The 12473-nt window shown below is 47.4% G+C and overlaps 2 protein-coding genes across 2 annotated transcripts; both read right to left on the bottom strand.

The window, feature by feature from the left end:
• Positions 1 to 1818: 1818 nt before the first annotated feature.
• BDBG_02706 (cell division control protein Cdc25) lies at positions 1819 to 6645 on the bottom strand (the record flags this gene model as incomplete). The annotated part of the gene is made up of 6 exons (XM_031720919.1): positions 1819 to 1846; positions 2766 to 3033; positions 3142 to 3358; positions 3446 to 5149; positions 5175 to 6313; positions 6420 to 6645. The coding sequence occupies 6 exons, from the start codon at positions 6643 to 6645 to the stop codon at positions 1819 to 1821; spliced, it is 3582 nt and encodes a 1193-aa protein (XP_031577267.1).
• Positions 6646 to 10626: 3981 nt separating this feature from the next.
• On the bottom strand, positions 10627 to 11544 carry BDBG_16645 (uncharacterized protein). Its single transcript, XM_031724556.1, has one exon. The coding sequence runs from the start codon at positions 10990 to 10992 to the stop codon at positions 10783 to 10785; it is 210 nt and encodes a 69-aa protein (XP_031577266.1). The 5' UTR covers positions 10993 to 11544; the 3' UTR covers positions 10627 to 10782.
• Positions 11545 to 12473: the final 929 nt, after the last annotated feature.

Here is a 12473-nt window from a genome sequence, read left to right as displayed (position 1 = left end):
GGAACAACGCACCCTGCACTGGAAAAGAGCTGGGTTTCTTTGTCTCTGTCAACCTTTTTAATATTCGGGGTTTTCTCCCAAAAATCATTTAATACCCCCCCCCCCCCCCCCCACTGCACCCTATGAAGTGCAATCAAGGAATGAAATAAACAAGAAACGGAAACAGGAACACATGAAGGGATGTATGTGTAGAGAGATATCATTTCATGTCATATCATATCATAGCATAGCACAGCATGTAAACTGGGCTTGTATAGAGCATAGCAACAAGAAGAAAGAGAGGAAACGGAGCATTGCACAAACCAAGACATGAGATAAATATATGAGAAATAGAAACGATATAAAGAAAAGCCGTTCCACCCTTAAACAAACACGAGCAAGAGTTATAACAGTTTACAAACATGCATGACAGACAACCAGGCAGACAACCAGACAGACAGACAAAGACCTCTCTATCAATTCCAGGAACAAAAATATATATGCTCAAAAAACAAATCGAAAAAACAGCTTCCATTAAGAGATAAGATACCCCTCCGTAGTGCATAATGCCGACCAGCGGGTAAAAAGGCCCCGAGCAAAAAGGAGAAGGAAACTGCACGGAATGGAATATGATATTATTATCCATTAACAAGATGCGAAAGGGAAAAATGGCAGAAGTGGGGGATTCGAAGATGACTGTATGGATCCCCCGTGCGAGATGAACTGCGGAACGACGCCATAATAACGTTGACAGCAGAAGGTAGCTGTCGTCCCTCAACACCTGCATATGCATGTGGTATGCAGAATGTACAACGGGCGGCGGGGATAGTCCTGACCCATCCGTCGCTGAGTTAACTTCACGCCCTCAACTCATCCCATCCCGTCCCGTCCCGTGGGGCTGTCACGGAACACGGACATACAGTTTCATGATCCGAGCAAAATCATAGCTCGTGATGGTCCTCTTTTCATCCGATTCCGCCGCCTCTCATACGCCATCGATCGAGACGAGACAGGACACCATCTCCCGAAGAATCACACTAACTGGTAGGAGCCAGTGGTCACAGACTCCTATCCATTTTCTCGCACTGATTAATTTCAATCGAAGTGATAATTGTTTTGTGCGTTGCTCTTCTGCTATCAATATTGACAAACAGCACCGGATGGTGTTTGATGCCCAAGATCTCTTGGTATGGCCCTCCTCAGCCTCAATGAATACTCAGTATAGTATATAAGTCACTTGAAGGGCCGCCGACGAGCCTGGGTGAACTGGTTTGCGGAAACTCGTTCGAAACAGACGGATACATAGAGCGGAATCAGAAAGACGGACCGCCATCATCAGGCACATCTATTTCCCCCAAGAGCGGGCGAGAGATGAAATATGCCCGCGAGGGAGGAATGGATGGGTGGATCCCATTTCGAGTTCCCTAGCACGAAGCCAACGTGACGAAAGGGGTGGCTGATCCTCTCGCTCATCCAGTGTAAAGAGTATGTTGGATGAAGTTGACCTGAATGGGAAGCGCCACCAGAGCTTTAGCGTTAGACGGCGGAAGCAAAATGACAGCTACTACGACTCGATGCGTGGACGTCTGGAGTAACTGTGAGTGGCGGCACGGGCTGCCAAGTAGAGGGCTGAAAACGGGCGATGCAACTAGATTTCTTTCGGCCCGCCCCGCCTACCATCCATCACCATCAACATCGGGTCTAGAGGTAGTCGTAGTCAAGAGAAAGCGAGTAGGCCAAGCAAGGGCTGGGGAGTTGATGGTGCCATGGGAGCGGGGGTGGCGGCGGGGCGCCGCGCCCTAGGGCCCCTGCGCTTGGAAGCGTTTAGGTAGATGGAGGCTACAAGAAGCCCGATTCCGAAAGCAATCTACGCGCGAAAAAAGCAAAAGAAACGAAGAGGGTTATGAGTCAGCAGGAATTCGGTCATTTTGCAAATAGGAGAGAATGAATGTCCAAAGCAAAGGAAGAGGGGAGAAGGGGAAAAAAAAGGGAAAGCCAAGGAAACGGCAACGAAGTAAATGGAACCAAAAAATGTCAGAGTAAGAAGGTAGGTTAGGTATGAATTGCAAGAGATAATTATTCCAGGCTTGGCGCCTTGGTTTCTTTCAAGCACAAACACTGGACATCGCGCATAACACAAAATATATAAAGGGAGGGATAAATCTCCCCTCCATTTCGTACTTGGAGCCAATCCACTTTATCCAATTTGCGCGAAATAGAATGGGTGCGTTCTAGACTTTGTCACTCTCATTCGCTCATTTAAAGTCATTATATGGTTGAGAGGGGACGGAGGGGACGGAGGGGACGGAGGGGAGGGAGGGGAGGGCGGCTGGATGAGAGCGGGGGGATTGGATTGTGTGCTGCTGCTGCTTTACAAGGTTTCCACGCTGCCTAACCCGGGTTTTTGGGGATACTCGCTTGTTATTGGCTGGGGTTGCTGCACTAGCGCACGTGCCAGCCAGCCCCCCAAAAAACAATATCTCCGCCCACCCAAGATGGCGGGCTAAGGCTGAACCTAAAAGAAGGAAAACTAAGGGCAAAGATGGGAAATGACCCAATGTGACCATGACAGGGGTTTCGGGACAGACAGGGGGAACAAGGATTCGGGGGAGGAGATAGATCGGATCGTGAAATAGTAAGAATCAAGGGTCCAGCGGGGAAAAAATGAAAATGAAAATGAAAAATGAAAATGAAAAAAAGAAAAAAGAAAAAAAGAAAAACATATCATCCATATTCACGTAGAAATCATAAGTGCAAAAACAGAAGCGTCATTCATTCGTCCATACCTCGCTATTTTTTCATCTTCGCGTTCTCTCGGCTCGATCTCGAGACTGCGCTCGTACATTTCGTGCACGTCGCCGGCTGCCTGCATATTGCTAAGCACGTAATCCTGGAGCTCTGGGACGGGATGGAATGGGTATGGCGCATTTTGATACTGCTGGATGTCGCGGATAACTTCGGCTGTCTTGGCTCGCTTGTTGAAGTTGATCAGATGCGATTGCGTCAGAGATGGGATTCCGTCTTCGATAAACGTAAGATCCGTTAAGTAAACGCCTATATCACTTGGTGTTAACAGAAGAAGGGCCTTTCTAAAGCCAAGCCTGGCACACAAAAAAAACCAGATAACAAGCGACAGGATTGATGAAAGGGGTAAAAATTTACCAAAGAAGGGAATACAAGGAGGATTCGCAAGATGTAGAGCCTCGCGATATTCCCCGAAATTTTTCGTGCTGGCCATAAGCCTGCGCATATTCTCAAGTACTGCCGATATGCGGGCACTAACTTGGGCCCACGTGCGACTCAGTCGGTGGATAGGTGCTGTGCCAAGGGCTGATATTATTGACGTTAACGTGGAGTAGTTGTTCATTGAGCGACATCTCTAAAGGTTGGTTTTTTTAGTTAACGTAAGCTCACTCACATCACAGACAAATGAAAAAAGATTCTCAAGGTAGGGCGGGGTATATACCTCTGCAATCAAGACAAAGTGCTTAATGACAACTACTCTCCGCTTCACATCCTGCTGATGCAATATCATTTCCGCGACCCAATTAGTCAATTGATTCGAATGAAGAATCAGCGCTTTTACGTTGGCTGCCGGATCAGGCTCGTCGGGTGCAAGTTTCTTCTGCCATGTCTTGTTAAGGCATTCTGTAGGTTTGATCTTGGCATAGAGACGGGATTCAATGATGGTAAGCTGTCTCGCGAATTCCATCGGATCAATGTCCAGGAACTTCAGCTTCTTCATATTCTTGGGAAGGATCGATGGCGGTGCGTTGCCGCTGATGGTAGGGACAAGCCTCTTCGCTGAGGTGTCTTGGCCACGCATGCGCTGTTCAATCAAGCTCAAAAGCTGCTGGGAGCCAGGCGTCTTTGTCTTGCCAACCGAATCTTTGACGAATGCGTATACCCGCTGTAGGAGACGTATGTTTACGTCATCATTGGGTTCCATCCAGTAATTCTCGAACCAATTTTTCATGATATTAACCACTCGAATCCGAATTGGGACCTGCTTTTGTTCAGTCCAAGTCTGTAAATCTGCTTTATCCAGTCCGTAAGGTGGTTGTAGGGTGAAACGATGTACCAGCATCTCGAACAACTCAGATGCGGTTGTGAAGGAGCGGTATGTGAGTAGGAAAGTCGCGTTGAAGGAGGTGTCAAGTTTGTCGTGGCGCGTGAGATGTTCCACCAACCCGGCCAGAGTGCCACACTTGAGCGTCGGTACATCTCCCTTGTTGTCATAGAAAACCTCTGATTCGTGGTCAATGTTCAAAAACCATGGCACTGCTGGTTCAGTTGGGATGGTATCACCAAAGAAACGCTGCGCTTTATCTATATTTGCTCGACTCTTTACCGGCTGCCTATCAGCTGGAGGATAAGACGAGGGCACTCCGATAGACCCTGAGGGAACGTTTGACGGGCCGCCACCACTACCAATGTCTCGAGCTGGAGGCGCTTCTGAAGGAGCTTGCTCGAGGAGCAGGGTGAGAGAGAACCCGATCTGAGTCATGTAATTCTGTAGCTGGCGGGAAACCGCTCTAACACTGGCCAGTCGAGTTTCGAGAGTATCACCTCTCAATTCTGCCCATTCATCAGCCAAAGGCGCAGAAACAGCCTGGCAACTTAGGACTAAATCGGCAACACCGTCATATGCACGTTGCTTTTGGAGGCTGAAGTCGACGAGCTGTGGATTCTGGGAGCTCCGTTCGAGGGGAGCAAGATCAATAGACTCCACAAGCGATATCCACGGTTGGAAACATTCGACCACTCTGGACCCTGCAGCGCAAACTGCATCCGCGATCGCCAGGTGTATTCTTGGAGTTATGGTCTTCTCGGACAGAGATAGCTTCTCTTCCAATCTTCGGGCGCTTGCAGTAAGCATATCCTTCAGACTTTCAATTCGATCAACGATGTTTGAATCAAGAACCATAGCTGGCTCCAGTCCTGACTCTCGATTCGCGTGGTCGAAAAATGAAGTAGAGTTTCGAATTCCCACATTGTTATTCTGCCAATGGCCTCCCGAGGCGCTTCCCTGTACAAATCCAGGAACCAGACGATTAATATCGTCGCCTCGTTGTTGTTTTGCGACTTCAACGTAGCCATAGACACCGTGCAAGACGCCTTCGGCTTCCTGCAGGCATTTGGCATCCGAAATCAGGCCCTCGCCAATCGGCTGCAGCGATATGGGACGAAAGGACGAGTTTCGAGAATTTGGACATCATATCGCGGAAATGCGGATACAATGCTTTGTTTGTGGAGATTATGGAAGGATTTCCGGAGTGATTATCAGTTGTGTCAGAGCCTGCAGCAAGTAGCATCCTGAGATGGTCCGAAATATCCTCAGCACGTTTCACGTACTGTGCACGATGGCCCTCCATAATCGCACGCCTGTAGGCATCGATCGCTTGGCGCATGTTTCCAACGAGCTTATTCCAAGTAAGAGGTGCAGACAAGCGGTCATCGAGGAAATGACGAGGAATGGTGGATGAGATAGATTGAGCGCAGAGTCGGTCAAAGTGAGCAGCTTGGGCAGAAGAGATCATACCATTATTGGGAGCCAACTGGTTGCTGCTGGTATGGGGTGACTGTCGTGAGTGTTTGGACTCAGAGTATGGTTTCCCTATGGGCTCTGTATTTATTGAGTCTAGCGAGGTGGCAGGGGAAACACCGTCTGAAATAAACGACCGTCGGCGCCGTGACTCGGAGTCGTGTGACGAGCGTATTAACGATTCACCTTCAGCCTCCGATCCGGAACCATCATAATCATCCTCGTCACGATCAATCCCCCCAACCATCAGCTCTGGCGGGGGTCGGGTCTGTTCAGGAACGAATATATTCGTCCGATCGCGTGGGCCAGTGTCTGTAGCGGACATGGGTGACTCCAACGGGAGCTCTGCCGTGCTTCGACCAGTCAAAGTGTTGAAATAGAATAGCCGCCCGTCAGCAGTGGCCTGTGGAATCCAGAAGGCGGCTTCTTCATGTTCCGAGCCTCTTGCTCCCTCGATGGGGAGGATTGACGGCTCATCCTTGGGGTTCCCTTCTGAGTCCAAATCATCATCGTCGTCGTCGTAGTCGTCAGCGCCGGATTCAGCGCTGGTGTCAGCGCCTTCATGTTCATAATGGCCACCACCCAATCCTATCGAATCAGGGTCTGTTACAACTGCACAGTAGTTGCTCGGGAACCAGCCGCGCACATCGCCCATGACGCCATCCCACCATCCAGTATCCAGCTGGTTAAGTACCTGTATAATGTCACCTTGGCGGAAGCTGAGACTCGTGTGGTCATCCGCGGTATAGTTGTAGAGAGCACGAACGTATAGCGCAGGCTGAGATTCTCCTGGAGAGTTATATACTGTTTTTGTTTTGACTCTGTTAATAGAAGCAATAAATCTAGGGTTGATACAAGCGAAACGTGCAAAAAAACATCGAAAAGTAGACAGTACCTTCTTCAGCTCCCCTGTTATTATTCGTAACATATCCATCGTTTCCATGATGTCTTGCCATGTCTTCGTGATAGGAGTGGTCGTTGGTGGAGTGGTACTGAGAGTCGTCCTGGGAGGGCGTTTCGTCTTCAGTGTAGTGGAAAGCAGCAGCGAAAGTGCCAGGTTTCGCATGCAAAACGGACTTTGAGTTGGCCGTCAGCGGAACAGCAGATCGAGAAGAGTACATGGTTTGATTGATATCTTCCCTTGGGAAGTGGAGAAAAGAAAGGGGGAGTATCCGGGGGAAGGTTGAAGGTTGGAGAGAAGCGCAGAGAGTATTCTATCGCATCGTCGTGAACGGCTGTTTTAGTTGTTTTGGGGGTTGACTGGTTTCTTATCGGCTGATAAAGGTGTAAAAACGGGGAGTGTTTCAGGCTTGCTGGCTCTTCCCTTCAGATCCTCTCTTTTCCTTTCCTTCTCTTGTTCCTACGAATTCGTTTTCGCTGTCAACTTCGATTCTGTGTGGTGTGGGAAAAGGGAGCGTAGCAGTTCGAGGGCGAAAACGGGGGGGGTCGGACAGGACTTCGTGGACGGACGGAATGAAAAGATTGATAGTAGGTCACAGACACACTACACAACAAAAGGAGGCACCAAGTAGAGAATATGAAGATCTAATGGTCCTACCGGGGAGTGAACTGGGTAGAAAAGAGAGAAAGCAAGAAAGAGGGAGTAGCGAAAAGAGGACTCAAAACGCTAGAGAATGAGAAGGGGATTCGAAGACGAGGTTAGAGTTTGGGCTGGGAGAAATAGCAATAATGAAGTCAATGGTGTTTTATTTGACGGGACTGTACGACGGATGGGCTGCGAAAAGGAGTGAGGTGGGGTTGACAGAGGAGCAAGCGTGGGGAGGTCGGGATTGGGTCTGAACTTTCTAGAGAGGGGCCAAGGCGAGAGAGAGAGAGGGAGAGGGAGAGGGAGAGGGAGAGAGAGTCTGGTTAACGGGAGCAGAGAGGAAAGGAGTGGAGAGATAGAAGAGAGCGAGATGATCAAGAAGACGACAGAATCGAGGAAGATGTTGGTCGAAGGATGGTGAACAACAGTGCAATGCAATGGGACGTTGAGGATCAGAGAGAGAGAGGAGAGATGAAGCGAGGAAGAAGAGAAGGCAGAGATGGCTGGCCGGGCCAGTGTCAGAGGTCAGCGCCAGAGGTCAGAGGTTTCCTACGCAGCGTCGTGTGGTCAGCGCGGAATTTTGGTTAGCAAGCGCAGGGAGACAAGGGCAGGACAGAAGGGAGGGGAGGATTCTGGGGGTTAGTTAAGGGTGATGATGGGATGGGCTATGTTATGGGGGTGGCTTGGGGGGGAGGGGGGGGGAGTGGAAGAGGGGAGGGGAACACAGGAGAAGGAGATCTGCCTCACTTCATACAAAAGATAAATTAATTGTTCTATGACCATGATGAAACTGGCCTTGAACATGCTGATGAAAATGAAGGTCTTGAAAATAACTAACTATGTGTGGATTGGGTGTCAGCATCAGTAAGTTAGTAGTACACGACAAAGCCAGCTTGTTATTATTATTACGCAGCGTAGTTGCCAGTTGTTAGTTAATCTTGGAGGATGACAATACAGCTTTGATGCTGCTGAACCTTGGTTCTTGGGAGGCACACATGATTATTATTATTAATTAAGTTATTCTTCTTTTACTCTGCTCAACTCAGCTGGCATGCTTACGGAGTACGGAGTACATAGGTAGTTAGTTATGGGCAAAACCCCCTTATGAAAGCTGCTACCTAACTAACTAGTTACTAACTTAACTAACTACTTAAGTAACTTCTAAGTTCTAACCCAGTCTCTGAAGCCTCCAGCAAAACAGGTGGACCGCATCGCCCGTCTGGACCATTCTGTACCCTATCCCTAGCCTATTTGATTCCCATGTCACATGTCATCCCACATGCAAAGATGTGCGCAGTACGCAGGAGGTGCCTTGTTGCAAGAGCAATGCAATAGCATTGATCAATATAGAGATGGGATTCTTTTCAAAGAAAGAAAATTCAAACAATAAAAAATATAAAAAATATAAAAATATATATATATATATAAAAATAAAAAAAAAAATAAAAAAAAAAAAGAATATAAGATTCAAGCCTGGTGATACTCCCCAGCAGCAATAATTGAAATCAATAATACGGAGTTATATTAACCAATATCAAATTGAATATTTCAATAAGCCGGGTAACGATGGAGTACTGCTGTAGGCGACAAGGCTTCTCATTTAATTCCTCTATTCCTCTTCAATTAACATCTTGATATTCTAATATTATTATTATTATTAGCTGTGCTCAATGCTCAAACAGCTGACAGTGTTTACTCCTTTGCTTTGAATGCTTTTCGTCCGTTTCGTTCCTATCTCTCAGACTGTCAGTGACAAGGCCTATGGAGCAGTAAATTACCGTAATATCGTACCATACGCCCCAAGGGCGCCAATAATAATGAACTGCCGCGACACTTGTCTCCCTACGCGTCTTAGTGGACGTGCGTATCTATAACTAGGTATTTGATAATACGGCGTACACAGTCATTTGTTGCTGTTTGGTAGTTTGAATCAATCAATATCAATCAATATCAATCTGTCTATCATTATTCTCATCAGCTGGCATCAAATAACTCACTTCAACTTCCCATCACCTCAATCAACCTTGCCTCTTCACCCTCTGCTTGTTTCCCCTCCCCTCTCTCACCGTCCAGCCAATCACATTTCTAGAGATATATATATATATATATCTCTTCCCATAACTACGGAGTATCCCTTCAAGAACCCTTCTGCATAAGTTCTTACTCGCCCTTCAGCCTCGAAAAAGTTCCATCCATCCAATGAGAAACTACAGCAGGATTTCATCCATTTCGCCAATGATCGGCAGTTGATTTGCTGCAACCCCGTTGGGAAAGGAAACCCCCCAATCTCAGCCCGTCAGTTGAGAGAGAGCGGAGATAAAAGAGTGCGCGCTTTTGTTCCCCAGGCTCTGAAGGGGCTAAGTTTACCAACTACCTGAAGGGAACAGAAAGGAAAAAGGAAACGAAATGGAATGGAATGGAGGGGAAATGGAAGCAAGCAAGGGAAAAATTAAAGTTTGTGTTGCAACTCAACTGACTTTGACTAAGTTAGTCTATATATTTTACTACAATCAACGGGACTCTCTCCTTGAACCATTACCTCTCTCTATTCCCTCTTTAGCCGTGCAGGCCTTTCCAATGTTAACAAATCAAGTTTACTGACCCTGAGGGTCCACGGGTATATTGCCGCTTAATATAGACATTATTAACTAGGGGGGAAGCACCTGCTGGAGCTGGTGTGCCGCCCCGCCGTCACCAGTCACCTAGCCACTCACGACCTCTCATCCCCAGCTGAGCTGTGACACCAGATGGGATAGGGCAAGGGATTGGGTGGAGGGAGAGAATGTGTGCAGGAGAGTGAAAGACCTTGCACTTTTCACAACTTCAGCGCATAAATATTCAAAATGCTAATAAAAGCTCTGTAACTCACGGAGATGAGCCTTTTTTTTTTTTTTTTTTTTGGGTTTTCTATCTCTTTTGCTTATCTTCCACTCCATTCTCCAGTACTCGCTCGCAGATAGCGGATAACGGGAAAGGAGAGTGTAAAGAGAGAGCTTCAGATAGAAAATTTATCGCATGAAATGATAATAGCGGGGAGCCCCGGGGGAACAGAGGGTGCATGCATGCACTTGCTGAATGGCGTGGACGGGAGGGAAGGGGTTTACTACGGAGTATACTATATATAGTCTTGCACATGGGCCATGGTGTCTATATCTTTCCGGGAGATGAAGAAAGACGGGAGTATCAAATTCAGACTGCATAAGTCAAAGGCCTGACATAATAATTGCCATGTGGTTGACCAGCCTGACCAGCCTAACTAGGTGGTTACAGGTCTATATTTACCACGCAACTGACTTCCCCAGCCGTGCAAGTAATCTCCATGCATGTAGTCCATATGTGTTTTTAATCTTATGAAGGAGAGCTGTGTCAGTTCGTGGCTGAGGGTTTTTTTTGGGAGCTAGAAACGATATATATAAAACGAAGGCCATGTTGAGGTTTTTAGTTGTTTGAGGACGTGAGAAGGGCATTTGTCCGATGCATTAAACATAAACAGTTTCATAGCGGGGTGGGTTCACCTTCGATGGACCTGAGTTTTTCGCACTCTGTATATTATTATATTTTATGTGTAAGTTATATTATGGCCGTGGATGCAGTCTATGTTGTGCTTCAAGACGGCTCCTTTCAAACTCAGCTCGGAATTGGCCTGGGAATCTTTTAGGTAAATTCTTTTTAGACCAAGAGTGCTTAAATATTACATCTTATACCCGTGGTCCTACTTCTCCTTTCTCCAGATTGCTTTTACATCAAACGCTTGTACAGTACAGACCCGCGTGCCTGCGCCCGCGTTTGTCCTTTCCACTCTATTCCTGAAGAATAGAATACACACGACGTCGAAATCGCATTGCAGAAACTTCCTTGAGATCGTCATATGTTTAAGAGTTCTATCATTCCATCCCACGGGCCACGGCCCCACCATCCCCATCCCATCGGCTCAGTGCATCCGTTTCGCACTGCGCACACGATCCCTGATCCCAGGACCCCGGCGAACTGCCTAGTGCCCAGTACCTATCAATCAATACTCATAATAATGGCCCATGCATGGCCGCCCGGGACGAGCATGACAACAAACGCTGCATCCGATCTGGGCGTTTTCTGTTTCCATCCGTTTTGGCAGGTATGTTGAAGAGTTCATGAAAAAGTATCTGGCGGATCCATGGGTGTTTTGCTGGGATACGCGGGGAAATTTAGGGGGGAGGAGTTTAGCTGTAGGGCTTTGGCCTGCTTGCTTGGTCCTACTACATCCCCGGATCGGTATTGGAAAATGTGCTCGGGGGTTGGGGCGGCTAGAGCCTAGAGAGAAGCAGCAGACGCGAAGGGAAGAGTGCTCTTCTTCTTCTTCATTTTTGTTTGCTGTGATTGTCTGTCGTTCGGGATGAAAGTCGCGACATGCAGTACATTTTGAAATGCGTGGTACTGTTTGTTTCTCCGAGGCATTGTAACATTGTAAAGTTGATATTAACGAATTTCTCGGGAGGGTTGTTCGTTTTGCGCTACATCCAGGGCAAAAAAAAAAAATAAAAAATAAAAAATAAAACTCCCGACGTTGTGTTCCAGCCCGCGGGTTATTATTATTATTGCCTTTCCGCACATTGATGTCGTTAACTTCATACATACAGTACATATGCGGCTGTCATATGTAAACGCGGAGTATCAACGGCTATTCACAGGAAAAGATATCAATCAGTACGTATAATCCTTGCCAACCATCTCCCGAGTCTTGCCGCCCTGCAGCCGTCGCCGCCTCGTATGCAGCCACCGTGCATGCGCCGAGGCCCGTATTCACTCGACATGAAACTCGTTCTCGATTCCCCATATTTCCTCTCTCTTAAAAAAAAAAAAAAAAACGGCATGCCAAAATATGCCTCTTCCACGAGTTATGTATCCCCCCTTCATCTTATCCATTGCTGCAGCTTCGGCAGACCCGAATGTAACGTCTCTCTGCACCAACCTGTGCCGACCGCCGCTATATGATATGGTAGCGTAGCAGTAGGATACCTAACTAGCCTCACTTCTAGCCTAACGTCACGTCGCCTAAACATTGTAAACAACCGCTGTTCCGGTTCCTGAATAACGGTGGCCGGAGCGAGTTGGCTATGGTTCAACCCAACAGATCCTCCCCTCTCCTACAAATCCCGTCGGGTACCTCTGGGGTACATAATGGAGAAATACAGAGCGGATCTGCGAGCAACCGGAGCTAGAATAAGGCCGCGGCCCACCAAATTGCATGGACTGAGGTAGAATATGTAACTTTTTTAGACTAGAGGTGTGTTGGACTCTTCCATAGATTTGGGTTTCTTTGCTCCTTATAGAGTACATAGTACACATGTGGAGTTTCCAACTTTGCTGTTTGATCTTCCTTTCTGCTTTTTAAGTACAGAAATGGAACGGGAGGAAGCGGTCTGC

The sequence above is a fragment of the Blastomyces gilchristii genome (assembly GCF_000003855.2).
Source record: "Blastomyces gilchristii SLH14081 genomic scaffold supercont1.4, whole genome shotgun sequence".
NCBI lineage: Eukaryota > Fungi > Ascomycota > Eurotiomycetes > Onygenales > Ajellomycetaceae > Blastomyces > Blastomyces gilchristii.
The sequence above is the reverse complement of the archived record's forward strand: the minus strand, read 5'-3'. Positions and strand labels throughout refer to the sequence as shown.